This window comes from Mya arenaria, chromosome 2, assembly GCF_026914265.1.
Source record: "Mya arenaria isolate MELC-2E11 chromosome 2, ASM2691426v1".
Taxonomy (NCBI): domain Eukaryota; kingdom Metazoa; phylum Mollusca; class Bivalvia; order Myida; family Myidae; genus Mya; species Mya arenaria.
Window position 1 is genome coordinate 60,373,417 of NC_069123.1, and position 19,585 is coordinate 60,393,001.

The 19,585-nt window shown below is 39.0% G+C and overlaps 1 protein-coding gene across 1 annotated transcript; it reads left to right on the forward strand.

Annotated features, from left to right (window-relative positions):
• Nucleotides 1–907: 907 nt before the first annotated feature.
• Nucleotides 908–18,728, forward strand: LOC128209364 (uncharacterized). Its single transcript, XM_052913388.1, has 6 exons — nt 908–2,541; nt 12,681–12,865; nt 13,263–13,363; nt 14,456–15,326; nt 16,871–17,729; nt 17,983–18,728. The coding sequence occupies exons 1-6, from the start codon at nt 1,726–1,728 to the stop codon at nt 18,211–18,213; spliced, it is 3,063 nt and encodes a 1,020-aa protein (XP_052769348.1). The 5' UTR covers nt 908–1,725; the 3' UTR covers nt 18,214–18,728.
• Nucleotides 18,729–19,585: the final 857 nt, after the last annotated feature.

Consider the following 19,585-nt stretch of genomic DNA (forward strand, 5'->3'; position numbering starts at 1 on the left):
TACGGAGTTGTATATTCGTATGTGTTATTAAATTCTTGGCTGTGTGCGTCATACAAGTACAAGATCGTGATACGCTAGCTATGTTTGAACGATGTATATTTTCTAGACGTAAATGCTGCTGTTCGCGACTAATCCACTGATACATAAAATGAGTTATCTGACACGTTTTATAAATAATTCCAGCAGAATGTTTATAGACACGAAAAAGGTTCAGCATTTATTGGTTCCAAAATGTCTTCTTACGATTATTTATGAAGCGGCAGAGAAAGCTGCGGTATTCTAAAGTACTCAGTTTAATGAAACTATAAAACGGACTCGGTTTAGATCAATTCCGTAGAACAAAGAGACTGCATGTCGGGGCGAAAATGAGCAAATTTCAGTGTTTCAGTTATTTGATTGTGGGTTTCACGAACTTAGGGTAATGTATCGACAAACTAAACGATAGCGGCACGCCTAATCTATAGTATTTAATCTAGTTTTGTAAAGCAGCACTTGATATAGGCGGAAGACATGAAATAAGGAAACACATTGTGAAAATATACATGTATTCAGTATTACGCACGCACAGGCTGGCGGTTTAATATTTCTGTAGTTAACGATCGGTGTAAAACTATCCGGACCTACAAAGGCGGAACCGGGCACAGGGGCGTTGATTGAAAACAAAGGAACGCGCAAAAAACTTTTGTTTATAGTTTAGAAAGGGGTTCGGTTGGCGGTGCGATTTATTTGTTAAGTTATTTATTATTTATGCTGGCAAGATGGTCGGAACTTGCTAGCATGTATAAAAGTAATCGAACGGTTTTACATGTATCGATTTATCACTGGTGTCCTGGGGCTAAATGTTTGCTTGACTTAGTGATGTCACGTAATTACACGATTATTTCCACTTCCGCGGTGGCGAGTGGAGGTTTCTACACACTTAACTGGATAGGATATTATTTCGATAAGATTGTGTGGATCTTAAATGCGACTGATTACAATTCCGGGCCTAGCTCTCTTTGTCATTAACTTAATTATTCATTGACGCTCGGATACGACCGTCAAAGCGTCCCTCCGACAATTTGGTTATCGCATTTTAATATAAATCGTAGCTTTAACATTCGGCATTGCCTCAGGATCTAGTTACGGGGGATCGCTGTTTTGAATATATTTCATTTTACGCCTCTCGCATTTTATGTTAGTTTTGAGCTATTGAACATGTTAATAGGTTCGGCTTTCTGATGCGTCCGCCGTGCAACTAATCGTCATTAATATAAGCGGCTTTGTATAGACACGTACACAAAGAAAGGGTCCTTTAAGCAACGGAAATGTATCTCATTATGACTATTAATATATAAAACACTATTTACAGGACATGTACAGTACTATTTACACAAACATTAAAATAAATATTTAGTCAGTTATAATTATTATTTCGCTCCGGGCGCTGAGACACGGTAGCGAGCGTTAAACTAAACACTGGTGTTTTAATCATTATTGACGGGAAGGCAGCTAAAGCGACGGACAATATACTTTATGGAATGCTTGGATAACGAAGCCGAGCGGCGGCTATCGTAGTTCGAATGTAAATATCCTGCTATCAGGCGAGCTCCGTTATCGCAAAGACGAGAAGCGGACGTCCTTTGTTTGCCAGTGTATAGATACTAGGCTTTTACGGCAGTGTGAAATCGAATCCGCGTGACATTCAATAATCGGATTTTATCAAGTATAGACGTGGGTACGGAAATGGCGAAACGACGAAATAAGAACAAAGCTAGGCGCGCATTGGTCGGGTTAAACAGAAATGTAAGTTTGAATGCAGTTGATAAAGCTAGCGATGTGAAAATGGATGGAAAAAGTGATAATATTTATGGGGATGATGAGGATACCATAGATGACCCGCCCGTGACAGTGCAAGTTACGGAAAACGTTCAACTGGACGAAGGCGCTACGGAAAACGTGATGGAGAGTGCTGCAGCTACGGAAACACCAAAGAAAGATGAAAAACAGATAAAGTCACCGAAATATGGCAAGAAGAAGTCACCTAAATTGTCAAAGTGTGAAAGTGACGGAAATTGTTCAGATGAAATTTTAATTTTTCCAACGGAAATAGATGGCGAAACTTGCTTAGACATACAGTGTGGTGCAAACGAAGCCTTCATGTACTTGGGTAAATTGTGTGTAGGTAGCAAGGGTTCTTGTGTAAAGTTTAATGACAATTGGTTGACTCCAAATGAATTTCAAGCCGTGAGCGGGCGGGAGACCGCCAAGGACTGGAAACGTTCTATTCGTCACAGAAGCAAGAGTTTGAAGCTTTTGATAAATAAAGGACTAGTTGTTGTGCACCCTTCATCCCCGAAAAAGGCAAAAGCTGCTATCATTGCCTCGCCCACCAGAGCCGTCACAGAGGCCACTATTAAAAAGGAAAAGAAATGCAAATATGTGAAACCCACGAGTGAGTCACATGGCGAGAGCCTGAAGGCGGAGGTCGGCGACACCGGAAATGCCGCGGTCGGGGAGCCAACCCCGCCGGCGATCCCGGCGCTCTCGACACAAAGCCACGTAAGTACATTGGCAAATATCGGAATCCGCTTAAGTTATTTGGTTTTCATGATAACAATCATCAGATATTTACAAACATCCATATTAAAATATTTATTGGTGCGAATGACGTGCAAGATATGAGCTATCGTATATCTAAGCACACGTGTAGATACTACAGATGGAGCAGCTGCGCACGATCGTACTACAATATTACGCAAAAGATTTGACATGTACGTTATACGTAATTACGATTGTATCTTTACGAACTATTGTAGTCAACAATGCAGAAGTACTTGAATATAAATCATATTCGTATACACATTTCGATCTTCTGTATAACGAGTGTTAATCGGTACTATTTGCCGGTAATGCATGAAATATTTACAAATGGAGAACATAATATCAAGAGTACTGGCTGGCTTACGTGGTGGCTAACATGATTGACTACTGCGGAAATACGTGTATTTAATTACTATATACTACAATTTAATGAATCGCCAAAAGCGGTTACTGCGTTTTAAAAATACTTGATCAATCAGTATACGATCAGCCGCTATAACAAACACAAATACAAAACCAGTTCATATTGGTATATATATGTTTCAGATAATGATCATAAAGTACGTACATACAATCTCATTGTTTAACATTTACTTTAACAAATTTGTCTGATGTGGGCGAAAAGAAATAGTGTCACATAGAATTGCGTTTTATGTTTACCAGTTGCCCAAAATCGTTGTAACAGATATAACAGACATTAACCATGCGTATATTTATTGCTGTAGGTTCAATTCTGTGTTTATATATCATTCATGGATAAGTATTTATTTATCACTGTGAGTTTGGCACGAAACATTAATCACGACAGCCGGGCCCGGCGAAATGCGCTCGCTCGGTCTGTGTGACGGAGAGGCGAACACAATATTAGGATTCAACTGTTGGACCACAATTTATTCAGCTTTCACTTTCAACAACTGGTTTTTACAAAGACAGCTCTAATGTATACATTGGTAATCTTATTTCTCATGAGCTTGATCGCGCTTGCTCGCCGGCTGTATAGATTTCGTTTTCTATTTATAATAATAAGCTCCCCGTAAACTCTGATAACTCAGATAAAGGCGTCATGTCTTCAATTAGATAAATATCCCCCCTAGATACGCTGCTTAATAGGCACGGAACCCGCGGCCTGTCGGCGAAAAACACAATTTGGACGCCGAGAAACGAGATGTGTACATATGTCGTCCTATTTCCGCAGGCGAAACACAAGGTCTGACTTCCCTTTGTTCGCATTTTTGATGAATGATTAGAGTGAAGGAGATTATACAAACCTCTTGTAAACCTTCATTCACCAGGCCATAATTATGTGCGGTCATTCTGATTACCTGTGTATTATTTACCTTTCAATACTATCGTAGAGTATCGGGCGCGAAAACACACCAATCACTATGAATGCAAGTTTTCGCGCCTTAAAAAACATATACGAGTATCTACACACAGTTTCTGCTTACCATTTTTGCATTTTATTTGTAAAGAACTACTGTCTCACAAAACATCGCCATGACCCAAATGGCGGAATATATATAGTCAATGTGTTTAAACGATACTACGACGATACACCTTTTAAAATAGATCTAAATATAACTATTAAATATATGACCGTTATTTATTAACTTTCACCGTCGCAGGCAAACAAAACCATATTATGAGATGGAGACTGAATTGTTTCTGAAACCCTCCATTACATTTACGGCGACATTTTCAGCAGAACGCTTTATTGAAGCAAGCATAGCCGATAATTAAGGACACAGGCAACATTTTGCATCAGTCTCACAGTCGAGCTTTCTACGTATTAATTTTAACCGACATCTTGATTGTTTCCGCTATAATGGCAAACAAGAGCGGCTATATTATACACACACGTGGCAAAGTATATTTATGTATTGATAAAAGAGACCGAATTCTCCTAACATTCGTAGGTGAAAGCAATACGTGTGTTTACTGTATCAAATGGCGTAATAGTAGTAGTAGTAGTAATAGTATTAGCATTTCACAATAAAATGTCGACGTGGATCACAGTGCTCCCATTAGTCTCGCAAGTTTAGCATTGATTCATAGTAATCGATTTAGTGCATAAAAGAAGCTAGTACGTCCGAGGCCAATAAATGCCCAGCAGGCGCCCCTCTGCGCCGTCCATTGCCGCCTTATAGCCGGGTGTCGCCATCCTGAATCGCCAGCTGTTAAAGTGCATCTCGTTATTAGATCATTTCGTCGGCAATCCGATGTCTCATCCGACGTACAAGTGGCTTAAACGGCATCGTGCTTTATCGTGAATGACGAAAGAGCACGTGGACGTCATGGCGATACATATTGTAAGCAGTAAATATGGTTTACTTTAAAGGGCATATGTTCTTTATACCACAACAGGTTGTAATGTTAAGGAGCTGTCTTCAGGTAAGCAGAAATGAAATTAATATATCTGACAACTACAAAGAGTGAATTCATATGAGTTTGTAGTTTTGCCATATATGTGTAAGATATGACGTGTCTAAAGCCCAGAATAAGCAAACTATTAAACGGATCAGCTCACATTAACACTTTTGATATTTGTAACCGCAAACGGCGGAATTGGACAAAGTGTATTTATACTGACAATTTATAATACTAACACAGCCACTGGTATTCGGTTATTACATTTAAGATTAATTCCATTATGTTAGTTTTATTTCTTGACTCCTGATGCAGCTAGTTGACTAAACACCAGTTACGTGACCCGCACGTTGTTGGCTTGGTAACCGTTGTGAAGCACCATTGCCTGTAATGAAATAACGTTTTACGAATCAATTATACATGTGGCCAAATTATTTGGATATTAATGACGAAAATTGCGAGCCATGTAAAGCGCTCTTGGCGATATCTCTGTACACGTGGCCGGCGAACCAATTTTCAATAAATCAATGTGTCTGTATCTTTTTGGATCGAAACCTATTCAAGCTAAACGATGGTTACGCACAATATATGCAACTGATGGCTGGTGACCCGCAATTTTCTGTAAAAGAGTTACTGTCGCACGCTAGAAGCTCCGGAAATTAAACATTTGCTGGCCGTGGCGAAAATGGTCTTTCTTTGCTGTTATACTCTATACATGTTTTATTGATATTCTACCTAAACTCACTATTGAAGTAGGCCTATTGTAAATAGATAGCAGCAGATATATTTAAATGACCTTTAATCTTTTACACACATCAAACGTACTACAGATCTGTGTATTTGTACTTGTATTTGTATTTGTGACGCAAGTAGCTGAGACGCGTTGCCTTTAGAGAATTTGCCATTGGGAAATCGTTTTAAACGGTTATATTCTTCTATTAACATAGGCATAACGAGGACGCTAATCTTTCATTCGGGAATCAATAGTGTGGTTTGCCGCTCTGGTTCAGGGTGTATCAAGCAATGGTAATTTGCGTGACTCGAGCGCGCGAGCGTCCGGCCCTCGCCTCACTGAGAAACGGAAGTGGGACGACATGAGTCACTTGTGATCAGGGCGAGAGTTATTTAAAAGGACGAAAAATCTTACGAAATGCTTCTGTCGTTATTGAGCAAAATTGAATTGAGAAATTTGAACAATTGAAGGTGTTTATTACCAACAATCCCGAAACGGTTTCAATAGTATTGAGACAATCCTGTATGCATTTGTACTAGTTAATATCCTTTTATATAAACAATACATTTGCTTAAAAACCTTTGTCTAGTGACGCGATCATGGTAACTATTAAACTGTGGTTTAACATTTACAAATAATGAAACTGTCTCTGTCGTAAAGTACAGCCCCATGGTGCTCAACTGAGACCGCCGCCATTCTGTTTCTTAGAAACTGTCTACAAGGTAGCAATTAAAAGTTGCAATTACCAGGAACCTAGCGGTTGTTGAGCATATAAAATATCAATGCTGCCGTCACGTTCTGGATACGACCGTAGGCGAACGTTTGACATTTGTAAAATAAATAGTTTTCGTGATCATTAGAATGATATCTGGGGCGGGAAATGTCTAGCGGGAAATCGCACGTGACAAATGTTACCAGTTAACATTAAGGACTGCACGTAACAAATGTTAGCACGATATGCAAGCCGCGGTAATATTCATTTACACTTTTTCTAGAATAACGGGTAAAAAATGCAATCCTGACTTAAATCACATTAAAAATTTTTTAGTAATCGTGTATAAAACTAGTTTCACTATCATATTGATGCATTCGTCGCCTACGTAATTCCTGAATCGTAACCTGTTTGTATGAACAATATAAATATATTGATATGGTTTGCAAGTAGACCGACACACGATCGATATTCGTACATGTATATACATGTACATGTATAACTTGCATTTAAAATGATAGATACTAGTAGTATTGAAACGAGCCGCACGTCTATGTGTTGTTGAATGTACTTTTAATCTTTGGAAAAAGTGTGAAACATTATGTTACCTGATAATTATATGCTGTGAAGAACTAAAAACGGAACAATGAAATGAAGTATACACGAAAATTTAAAAAGATGAGAACAACACTCTGACAATTGGTTTCTATTTATGAAGTTTTTATTTAAAACTGTTGAATTATGCGTTGAACACGCCATTCAGTCTTAACTATATAACTGTTATAGTATTTTCTGATATTTGATCGTCATTATGCAAACGGCAATTAGATTCAAAAGTTCATAACAAAGGATAGCACGTCACTATCTATTTTGAGAGGTGGAAAGCACGCGCAGTCGTTCCTTCGTGATCAATAGGCTTCCGCCTCCATGTGAACGATTGTTTTACAGAAACATTTCTTTTTTACGTATGAGAACAACTATACACCAGGCTTGTGTAGATCTAAGGCGAGACAAACAGAACAATAACGTGGAACGGTAATTTCCTGTATAAAGGCGGCGATATAGAGGCGGCGGCGATATAGCGGCGGCGAGACGTGGTGTGCGTGTAGTGGCAATAAAACACGGAGTAGGCCCTGTCTCAAACTGCGCTACAACACTGTCTCTGTACGATGCTATGCTGGAAACTCGACTCAACCCGATTAGTTAACAAATTATTACCTTTTCCCGAAGTTAATACTCTGACACAGGAAAACTAACTAAAATATAGTAGTATTTCTTTCAAGATCAACCTCTTATAATGCCTGTTTGCTTACAGTTGTAATGATAGAAGCCGCACGGCAAGTAGGTTGTTGTTTTCCTTTCTGATTTAAATGCTCTTAGATTATAGTGCATTGTTGTTAACAAGTACGTGCACGACGTAAGGATGGGACTAGAAGGTTCAGTCACTCCGTTGGAAGGTTCACTGACTGCCTAAGCACGCATCCCTATAGATACGATTAACGTAGACTTTTTGCACAACATGTTTATGATGCCGTACCTGAGACGATCATTTCTTGATCTTATATTGGTCCCAGGCCATATCAAACACTAGTTTATGTGTACATGCGTGATTGAGCATGTAAGCAGTCTAATTGATCAGATGGTTCCGATTGTAAACTATTTTTGAATAAGAAACCTTTATTAAGAGAGCTGGTTATAATGAGGCCAAGAGCATCGCATATAATGAATCGTTCGTCGTTGACACTGAATACGAATTATGCAGACATACGAGCCATTGACGCAAGTGGCGGCTACCTCCAGTGCCGCGCGGCCGTCAGGGGTCGCGGAGCGGTTACGGAAACAACGCCTTTCCCGGCCAGAGTTTCATTTTCCGGCTCGCTGACGCTCTTAGCCATTAGGCGGCTTTTATCGGTCTTTTAATGTCTGAGAAGCTCTGGGGTGAATGGTATATTGTAAGCTAAGAACTATTTATGAGTCGATCTCATCGGTCAATAAGTTTCTTACTTGATAATCAACATGTTTTAAGGGATATGCCTTTGTGTCACTCACACAATTTGAATTTGAATTGACTCATAAATTGCCTTTAAATTACCACACTGGTACACTGTAAGCCAAATTGGGATGGCACGGACTATGGCTTCGATCAGATATTCATATTGTTCCAAACACGAAAACGGCTAATCACACCATTTATTTAAAAGGATCATAAATAGTGTTCTGTTTAGAAAGAGAGAGTAAAACTCCCCTATATTCACTTCTGAACCCGGTAACGCTTAATCGCGCCGTCTGTAAATCACTTCTCTCTGTTTCCGCTTGCTCTTAACTTTCATGCGTGCCGGATTTTATGAAATGGTTCGAGCGTGAGTTGAATTTGAAATCCTGCTTGTGGTTGAAATGAAATTCTATATTTTTCCTTAAATATGTAGCTAAAGAAATAAAAAGCCATCATTGGGTGTTTTTAAGCCGCATCACATTTTTCTTCCCTGTTCATTGTTTGTCTCTGAACGCCAATGATTATGGCGAATGCACGTGTTTGTGTTTTGTTTCCGCATAGATTATCGGGTATCTCACGTAAGAATAGTTTCTCGCCTATTTCAGTGGAAGTGATTGTTTTTGCCATTCTGTAATTACATGTTATACGTCAGACGATTCGAGCGTAACTACGTGGCTGCCATCTGCTCATATTGGAATTTAGGCGCGAAAACTCGTCTGCAATCGTACGGAAATATCTTGGCATTAAATGCATTGATTGCACGAGATTTTGAATGCGCATGATTGAAATGGCTTGAAACAAGGATCTCTAATTTCTTGTTACATTAAATCTGAGTGAACCAGATCACTGCAGTCAAGCTTGCCAATGGGTTTGACCGAATAAGCTACGTGACTTTTGCACACGTTGCAAACTTCATGTATTACAAACAGTTTTTACCAGCTTAGTTTGAAACAGATAAAATCAGATATCAAGTATCATGTTATACGCGTATGGTTATACTGTGGTAAATATATATCCGTATTTGACTATTTCAATTATTGCGTCAAATGCCAGACAATCTATATGAACAATCCTTTATCCGCTGAATTCAAGTAGGGGGAAGTTAATGAAATGAAAGTAAACAGTAGCCTGTATATTAAGTTTGCTTTAGTCGAAATCATTATAGCCTGGCGCTAAATGAGCCGTTTGACAAAAATAACGTACTTAAAAAATGATATCATTCAAAAATACTGCACCGGTTTACCGTACCACTTCAGTAAAAAGTAATATCTATATGTTCAGGATAAACTATTTGTCGGTGCAGTTTTCAAATAAAACACAAGTTCATGCCATTATTTATATTGTGTTCTGTGTTCGTAAATCGTATGGTTTCACGTGTCCTCTAGAGTCGCTGTGAGACATCACAACATACACGTTTACCAAACATGTGACTTTATAAACTTAAGTGTAAACAATCTTGAGAATACACGTTTGTGATGTAAGATATAACATTGAGCGATTATGAATTAATTATGGCCTTAGGAGGCTAGTTGTGTGTTGATTATTCATCCATCAGCACACTTGAACTGTATTTAAGGCGGGACGTCGATACACTCGATTTTTCTGCCCTAAAATGATTGATGCATAGACATGTTGGGGAATTGATTTTAAGATATTATATGTTTTACTTAACGTTAACTTCGAAAAGATATATGTACAATGAAAAAGATTGTTTGTATAATTGTAACTATGAAGATCGTGATTTTCAACGATTATGTCTCAGAATAGCTGTTTAGTCAAACTCCATTTTGACTACGGAGGGACATAAAACGCATTTCATTGTCAGACTAGGCCCAAAAATCTCGAAGCATGCCATTGTCGGGCTAGGCCCAAATATCTTCATGTATTCCATCTTTCGAAGCATTCCATTGTCGGGCTAGGCCCAAATATCTCCAAGTATTCCATCTCTCGAAGCATTCCACTGTCGGGCTAGGCCCCAATTTCATTAAACCATTTTCTAACTTTATTTTGAGTTTGCTAAATAAATTTTAAGCCGTTATCGTAATTATCATAAAGAGAATTTCTTTTAAAGTAAAAAATGTTAACTTTACACAAATGATACCAAAACAAAAATATAGAGCTCAGCTTAAGCTGTTTACAAGGGAGTGACGTTTCGGGGTCTTGTTAAAGTGTCTGAAGCAGATTACGAACTAAATAATCACTTTTTTTCGCAGCATCATAATATTTCATACACCGAATGGCTTGAAGGATAGGTATTAATAGATAGTAATTTCATATTAATTTCTGTTTTGCTCGATCGGGAAGAACTCTGATGGCTTAACAGAATCACATCCGAGACCGTATCTTTGGTAGAAACCACTACTGACCAAGGTCAATTACTATGAGGAAATGTCCGTGGTAGGCCTCGTAACCGCCATCTCGTTTATGAGAGCCGGACTCTCTAAACCACCTCACCATCTCTCAACTATACTGTCTTTGATAGTTATAAGCATGCGTATATTTTTATTATTTTCAACTACTGACATAAGATTACTGAGACGCTAGTCAGTTTGTTTCTTTTGGTTTGGTTTACAGCGGAAATCACGATTAAACTGAATAGAACAAATTTCCCATAACACTAGTAATGTCACGGTTCGATGATTATAGCTAAAGGGGTAATGGTTGGTTTCTGGTGAGGATTTAAATAATTTCGCATCACTGGAACCAGGGGCTAAGATATTCGTAACTGAATTCTTTTGTAAAACGGCGGGCCAAATTCGAATCACATTTGTTGCTATCAGTGGAGACGACAAAAACTGCCAGTTTGAATTTAGATTAATTAGAATATTTCAAGTAGTTTCGTGATGTCGACGTCTCGTTGTACTATTGTCGGTTTATCCTTATTGATTCTGCGTGTTCTGGTCTTTGAGACGATTAATTGCAAAAGAAGATTTTTTACGGCATTATGCACGTTTATTATTGGCTATGTCGCGCCATGAAATATTTAGTTTGCAAAACTGTTAAAGCATCGATGCGCAATTGCAATAAAACGTACACGATTTGCAAATGCAATTAGCCTCCAGCACAGTTCACTTGACAACATTTACCGAAATGGTGTCCCAATTAATACATAAAAATACATAATAATACATAATAATACATAATCATACATATATTTTCGTTAAGTATACATATTGGAATTCATTTTATTGATCATTTGGTTTGTTTTAATACGCGATAATGGTGTCAATTATTAGTATGTTTTCTTTATTTGCTCGAGAGAATTGATGTATAATACATCAGTGTATAACTATATATATATAAATATATATGTGTGTTTGTGTGTATGTGTGTGTTACAATACTAGTAGGTAATCACAAGATATGCAATGCACGTATGCACATAGGGGGTCATTATCTCCTCTTATCAACGAGTGAACGACGAAATCTCATTAGATCAAGAATGTTCGTGAATATAAGTCAACGTCACAAATGAAATACAACGTCCCAATGCCTTCGTTTTAACTGACCAATCAACTATTATTTCCCTAATATATAGTATTACTACTTAGAAATAAGGTCTAACGTTCGGAAAAAGTGATCGAACAATTATTTCGTTAATAATTGATGGCATATGTCGCATTGTGCATACATGTATGATCGAATGTCGCAATATAAAATGTGTTACAACCTACATGAAGCGACACGTGTGCCTGTTGAATACGACAACATTGATCATTTACTATACATTATCACTTCCATGATTCCCCAGTATGCATGATGGCGAGAACATCCTAATGTATTTATATATAAAGCTATAACTAACCATTCAATCTGTCTGAACTCGTTTCTAAACGTCGGGTTGTTAATATGATATGAATAATTGTGGTTGCTTACGGTAACGTCTTTAAGAACTGCATCGCTGTTCACCAGGATAAACTCATGAATGCTGTAAACTTGCGTGCGGATACAGATACGAATCTCTTCACGTGAGCACGTGCTAATGGCATCAATATGTGTCATTAGAACTTCGCGAAAACACCCTTGAACATTACAATGTAAAATGTAAATTGCCATGCACACAGCTGAACTGTCTGACGCATATTGGCGGAAGTTATTGAGCTCAATCGCAATAGCCCTATTGTCATACTAGTAAAATTGTTGTGTTGATGTTTAAAATATGCTTATTTATAGCATTCACAAAATGTGTAAACTGCAGCAACGTTATACATTTAAATCTTTATTGAAACCGGAGTCCTGAAACACAGTTTGTAGCTAAGATTGTCAACAATTCCCCGTTTTTGTTTATAACAGGATGTTCAGCAGCCCAAGAAGCGAGGCCGGAAACCAAAGCGGCAAAGGGGGCGTCGACCGGGAGAGGCGGGCGACAAAGCACGCAAAGCACAGGACGCCCTTCACGTGACTTCCTTCTCACTCGGGCGCTTGCAGGACAAGCCGGAAAAGGATGCAGACGATGGGTCGGAAGGGAAAGATAATAGGTGAGGGGGTATTGATAATGGGTTTGTACTGTAATGAGAGTTTTAACACTAAAACGTGCCATTCTAGAGGTAACTGGCGCTCTCGATGATTACATCAACTATTACAGAAATGCTTAAACCAAGTAATCTGTATGTTTTAACGAACCTTTCAAAACCATCCATAACCATAGTCTGTGTTTGTCATATATGGTAAATGATCCCGATACATCTCAGATAAAGAGCCTAATGGGGTTTCCGTCGTGCCTACAAACAATAGTCCAATGTTTGGGTTTATTTCGTACACTTACAAGCTAACCGGTGCTCTTAATCACAATTAAGTCAACTGTTGTAAATCAGGCATTATCTACGGATAATATGCACGAACCACATTTACTGACAATATCAAAATAAATTTCAGGCCGGAAGTGGATGCGCCGTCTTCTCCCGCAGACACACGGACGGACGAAGAGAGGCGCCTTGACGAGTTTGTAAAGACCCTGCGGCTTACAAAAACAACAGGTACACATCATGAGTTCAAAGATAAGCAAAACCGATTAAATCTGCGTCTGCGTCAGATACTGATAGAGCACCTATCTCCGCCAGCTTGATTTGTTACGTTCGATCAATAAAGAGTTTTCTCGTATTTCTAAATTAAATGTTCTGTTCACGCACTGCCGCAAAGATATGATTGTCTATATACAATAACAATTAATGACGATGATATTGATTACGTAAACGGTTCCTGACATTTATAATGTTTTGGCAGAGCCGCGTTCGAGCTATTATGGATATTTGCAGGAATACAAGTGCCATAAGTCGCAGAATCGGTACGTGCGCTAATTCATTGTACGTCAATTTCTCTCATTATCCGAGGAAAAAAGTACCCTAGAAATGTTTAGATAAGCGCAGATAGATAAACCGTTTTCTACGACCGTGAACACATTTTCCCGTATTTCCTCCTTCGTAATTACGGCTTGGCTGCGCGATGGGCCGAACGATATACGATAAACGTATGTTGCGAGATTGTGTACATGTAAATGAGTGTACATGTATACATGTAAAGAAAGAATCGTTCATTTCTTTGTATTACGGAAATCCATGATTTTGTTTTTAACTCTTTGTAGTGCTACATGTAAGCATTTGTATTTGGTTTCTGTTTCCGCAGAAAGTCATTAAGTGGGTACTTTAAGTGATATGCAACTTTCATACGAAACAAAGACATCGTCGTTCTGAATAAACTTTTTTATTGATCGTAGGTGCTTTTTTCGAAAGATGAAACACGACACCTAATGTCTACAATTGCCGTCTGGTAATTTCGTGTTTACCTATTCCGCCAACAAAGTCACGTAACTTTCACGTTTTCGTCATTGATTCTTATATACAGACAATTACGAGAGCATGTCTGAACATGCCGTTAGCTTATTTATAATTTCCTGCACCTCTTTATTCAGACGATACTAAATTGAGTATTGCCATGCCTAACCATAAAATACAACAAGGCACGTCAACTCCATTTGATCACATTATTCTGTGAATAACTCTTGTTGGTAATGAAAGACATTAACGGCTGCAACGGGCTTTTTCATTAACCATTTCTCTGTTCCCATTCAGCGCTCACTAAAGTTCCCGACGTCCCGAAATTGGACAGCGCAGATGTTTCAAATATCACCAAACGGGATGTCAGCAGCGACCACGGCGATGTCGACCCGGAGATGCCGGTGCTGCAGAAGGAAGGGCTCGCTGGTGACAGCTTCGTCAAGACTCACCCGGATATCAGTGTGTCCGTAGATGCCCTGAACGCAACCGTTACCCCGCCGCCGACGCCGCCAAGCGAACGTGTCGGCATTGAACAAAACATAAATGCGATCGATGGTGGCAAATTGGTTGAGACATTCAAATCGACTCTAGCATCCCCAAGTGTCGGGTTAAAATTGAAAATTAACCGAGAAAAGGTTAAGCTCGATATGCCGATTACGGACAATGAAGTTAAACCCGCTGACAAAGAACAAAGTAAACTCGATAGTGCTGTAACTCAGAACGTAGAAATTAAAACACCAGTAAGTGCTCCAAAACAGAACTTGCAATCAATGATGCTACAAGATGCACTGCTTTCTGCAAGGAAATATAAAGAACAGCTCTTGCAAAACCGCCAGACGTCGCCTGTAAAAACACCAAACACGGCGTCACCAAAACCATTAACGACATATCCAGATTCTCTGAAATCCAAACCTGTCACCATGCCAACGCCATCTTCAACGTCCGTCAAGCTTGAACCCACGACTGAGTCACAGAATGGACTAAATAGCGCAACCGTTATCAACGGCCGTGTTGCCGGCGTTAAACAGGAAAGGGCGGCAAAGATGGAGCCGTCTGTCGCATTTCCGTCCTTGCAGTACGGCCAGATGCCGTCCATGGACGATATGCGGAGGCTTTCGGCGATGCCCTTCAAGGATTTTATGTCCGTCATGGCTTCGGTTTATGGGTAAGACGATTTATTTTCTGGAGAAACAACGCCCGCTTTAATACAGCGTTTGTCTGATGAATAAGACTTCAATCCACATCAAGTCCATGCGTCCCGAAATTGATCAGACAAATCGCGGAAACGTGACAATCACATTTACTTTTTGTGTAAATTAAATTAACTACAAAATAATTGTAAAGAAATACGCAAAAGCGGAGTTAGATAATCACCGTATCTCACATTATTGACAATGGCTAAATCCATTTTAAGTTGTACCTTTCAACTACTTTTAAAAGGCGTTATTAATACATTTTATATTTTGTTTGTAAATGTTTCTGTGGTTAGCATAATTTATACATTGGTGTAAACGATGCGTTTATTATCTCGATTGCGTATCACGTTCAGAACTAGTTTAATTCACTGCACATGCTGGTGAGCAATAACTTATTTCGGTTATCGTATACATAGGTGCAGAAATCCATAACATCCATGTCTATTTGACATAAGTGCAGTTTCATGAGGAATCAAGGCATTCGGTGCTTTTTTGAAAAAAACAATTAAAGGGAAGCAAAGATATATAATTATGAGACTGACACGTAACCTGCAAAAATGATATTAATGATTGCTTTTTTGTGTTGCCGCTAGAAATGCTTAAGTAGGGCGGTGTTATGGGGAAAAACACTTCATTGTAAGGTAACGATTGGTCTCGTTAAAACATTGGCGGTGACTCGCGTTTGATTGTTGTAAACACACAATCAGTTCCGAAGATGTCCGAATTAATATGCAGTCGCTTAGTAACCGTCCATAAAGACAGCGGAAAATAAACATGACGCCTGTATTTCAGCTTACGGAAAATTGCCGTCACGCGAGCCGGCTAATTACACGAGTGCCAGACATGACATATTGATCTCGAAAGACTTTAAGTATTTATGAATCGTTGGCATTTCCACGTTATATACGTCATTTGTGTACACATTAGATATTAGCTGCCTCATATAGGTCCGTGGCTGCTTGGAGTTCGGCATTTATTTTATTAATTGGGTATCGTTACCTTTTATTGTCCAATATGTTAAATAAAATAAAATATCGGAGTAGAATGGCCGCGTAGTTCGGCGGAAATCTATAAACGTTGGTCCAAATTGTGATAGTACAATCGTAATGAGGAGCCTCTCGTAGAATTTCTATGTCAAACATTGGTCACGCAATATGATAATTTGTAAGATAAAGGATAAAATATGTGAACATGAAATCGTTATTCGACGTATACATCATCCGCAGTGGTTTGCTTTCATAGCCAGCCTTGGGCCATCTGTTACCCTATATTCCGTGCACGGCCAACATACGCATAAATGTTCAACGCATTAAGGTAGTTTTATACGATCGTATCATTTCCCTGTTATAAACTCAAGATCAATTTCATCTATTTCAAGCACTAATTAGACAACAATAGAAATAAAGTGTATACTTCAATAACGAAGTATATTGTAAAGCTGATTTGGGCCGTGCTTAGATAACTATTGGCTTTTAGTGTTATTCAGAAATATATTTTTTATATATATTTTCAGTCCGCTTCCGTTTCCGTTTGGTAACAAGGACGCTGCGTTCGCCACCTTAAAGGACCTGCAGCAGAAGCACGACATGCTCCGTCTGCTTACCCAGCAGGGTGAAGGTCAGGAGGCCGGGGAGCAGGCGGCGCTTCTCTACCCTATGATCACCCAGCAGCTTCTCCTCGCCATGACTCAGCAACTCTACAGCATGTGCAACGTCCCCGCTATGCACGTTAACAGCTACGCTGGAAATCCGCCATCACATACGTCACATATACAGCAACGTGAACAATCGCATGCAAGGATCGTGAGTAACGTCCAAGCGCACTCGCGCCCCGTTGTTGACGTCAAACGTGAATTAACAAACAGAAATCCAACGTCAGAAATCCATAAGCGACCTGTAAGCCAGGCGTTAGACGATAGACATAGAATGTTTCAGTATATTGAAGATTGTGCTAATAGAAAAAGAAAACATATCGAGGTTGACGAAAATGGTGCATTAGATTTGTCAGTAAAAAGGCGAAAAACCGAAACGGTTTCTACAAAATCATCAAGTATTCTAGAAGCGGACGGACCACTGGACTTCTCAATGAAGACCAAACATTCCAAGCGAAGTGACCCATCCATGCATGATTCTTCACTGAAATCCGTTTCTCAAGCTAACGGATATAAAAATAACATTCATCCCATGAAAAATGGCTACGCACAAAGGCCGCCCTCGATTCCAAACCATACCAATTACGGTAATCGATTTCCGAAATCAAGTTTAAGCGGATGTACATGCGGCGGGTCCGGAAATGAAGACATCACAACTTGGGGCGTTGATCAAGTATGTCACTTCTTGGTAGCGCTAGAGGGATGCGCCATCTATGCAAAGGTACAATATAGCTCTATACAATTTCATGAATAGCATAGATATTATGATATTCGTGTTTTCATGTAAATAAATAATATGAATGTATAGTATTCAGTTAATTTATGTATTAGTATTTTTTAAAGAAACCTGTGGCATATATCGTAATGACTATTAAGAATAGTTCCTTACTGCAAGCTATGTGTCGCACAGGTCTACGCCAGTTATGGTATTAGTGTTTACATTATTTTCTCATTTTTTTATTATTTTATTCTAGACGTTCCACGATCAGGGGATCAGCGGGCGTGTCCTGCCGTACCTAACCACCCAGCATCTTACACGCACCCTTGGGATGAAAGTCGGCCCCGCCCTCACCCTAATTCAGGCCATAGAACGCCACCGAGCAGAGCGGCACGTGACATCTACGTCAGCGGTGACGTCACCGTGCGCGATGTGTCGTAGTCTTATGTTCTCGTCCGGTGCCGGTGCTGCGTCACTGCCTACATAATACAGGCCAAACTGTGAAGTCGTGTCATGTACACTTTAGTTTATTAACAATATACAAAATATCGAAGTATGAGTGTGCGGTAATATAGAGCTTGAATGGGTACTTGTATTCTTCTGTTGAAATAAGGAAGTGGGAAGTTTTGTTTCGATGACGTTATAAGGAAACTAGACGCCGCTCTTGAAATCGCTCTTCATACTACGAAAGTATCCAAATCTGGTGCAAACATAATTAAACTGCCTGTTGTATGGATTCCATTTAGCATTGTGCTGTGTTATGTATATTATGTAAACGATTGGACAAAAGTATATATTCATAATGAATATAATATAGTGGTAGTTAACCATCTTACCAGTTACCAGTCCGTCGAGTTAATGTCTTCGGCAGAGTGCTGATCAATATACGACCTATAGACAAGTGTTTGTCATGTTGTTTTTCTCATACATTCTATTGTAATATATTTTATGATTGTGCCACACGTATGTTCATTTTATGCTAATAAATATTTTAAAAGCGCATTTATTATTAAAGTCCAATATGAATAGCACCATAAGTCCATGGCGATGCGATCGTAAGACAAAGAAACTGATAAGAACATCACACACAGATGGAAAACAAAATAATGCCTTTGTAGAATATTGTAAAATATGAATTTATTGTTTGCAAAAAAGAGAAAGTACACGACTTTGTAAGTTGTATTCATGGTGGCTGTTCGGCTATTGAAAGTCTATAAGCTGAATGACAATGTTGAACAAACAAACGAGTATTGACAGCTTCAAGTATTCTCTAAATATACACTTTTAACAGATATTCGCAGTTGCAGCAGCTGCCGTAACCAATCGACCTAACACGTGCCTGGTTGAAATATGAATTCTTGACATAAGACAAATAAAAGTGAAACGCGTACAGGGAATTGTCAAGTCTGCCAAGCCAACAAAAGGAATATTTAATACAGATGTGTTATTGGTGCGGTAATGACGCTCCGTTTTTATTTCAAAACATGGCAATAATTAGACGTCGCAGAAAATGTTAGTATGTCTTCATAGCTAAAGACGGCTAGAAGTGCATTAATGTCAAAATAAACTCTCCGTAAGTGAAAGTGCTCAGCAGCGCTTATTTTATGGCTCAAGAGCATGGACCGTAAAACGACATATTGATTACAGTGTTCGCTATGATAATGCCGCCCGACTAACAGGCCACAAAGTATTTGAGCGATCGTGAGAAGAAATATTATCAGCTATAAAATATCAATCACTCTTGTATTGATTTCCAACGTGGACCTTTCTACGGGACTCGCAAACATTCCGCTTAAGACATGGACGGCGGAATTAATTCCTCCGTAACACGAACACTGGCGGCGACCATCATTGTTATT

Excerpts from the sequence above, each read along its gene's own strand:
- LOC128209364 (XM_052913388.1), top strand. The coding sequence starts at position 1,726 with ATGGCGAAACGACGAAATAAGAACAAAGCTAGGCGCGCATTGGTCGGG. Across the intron at positions 15,327-16,870 it reads GTCATGGCTTCGGTTTATGG|TCCGCTTCCGTTTCCGTTTG; the intron begins GTAAGACGATTT and ends ATATATTTTCAG. Across the intron at positions 17,730-17,982 it reads GATGCGCCATCTATGCAAAG|ACGTTCCACGATCAGGGGAT; the intron begins GTACAATATAGC and ends ATTTTATTCTAG.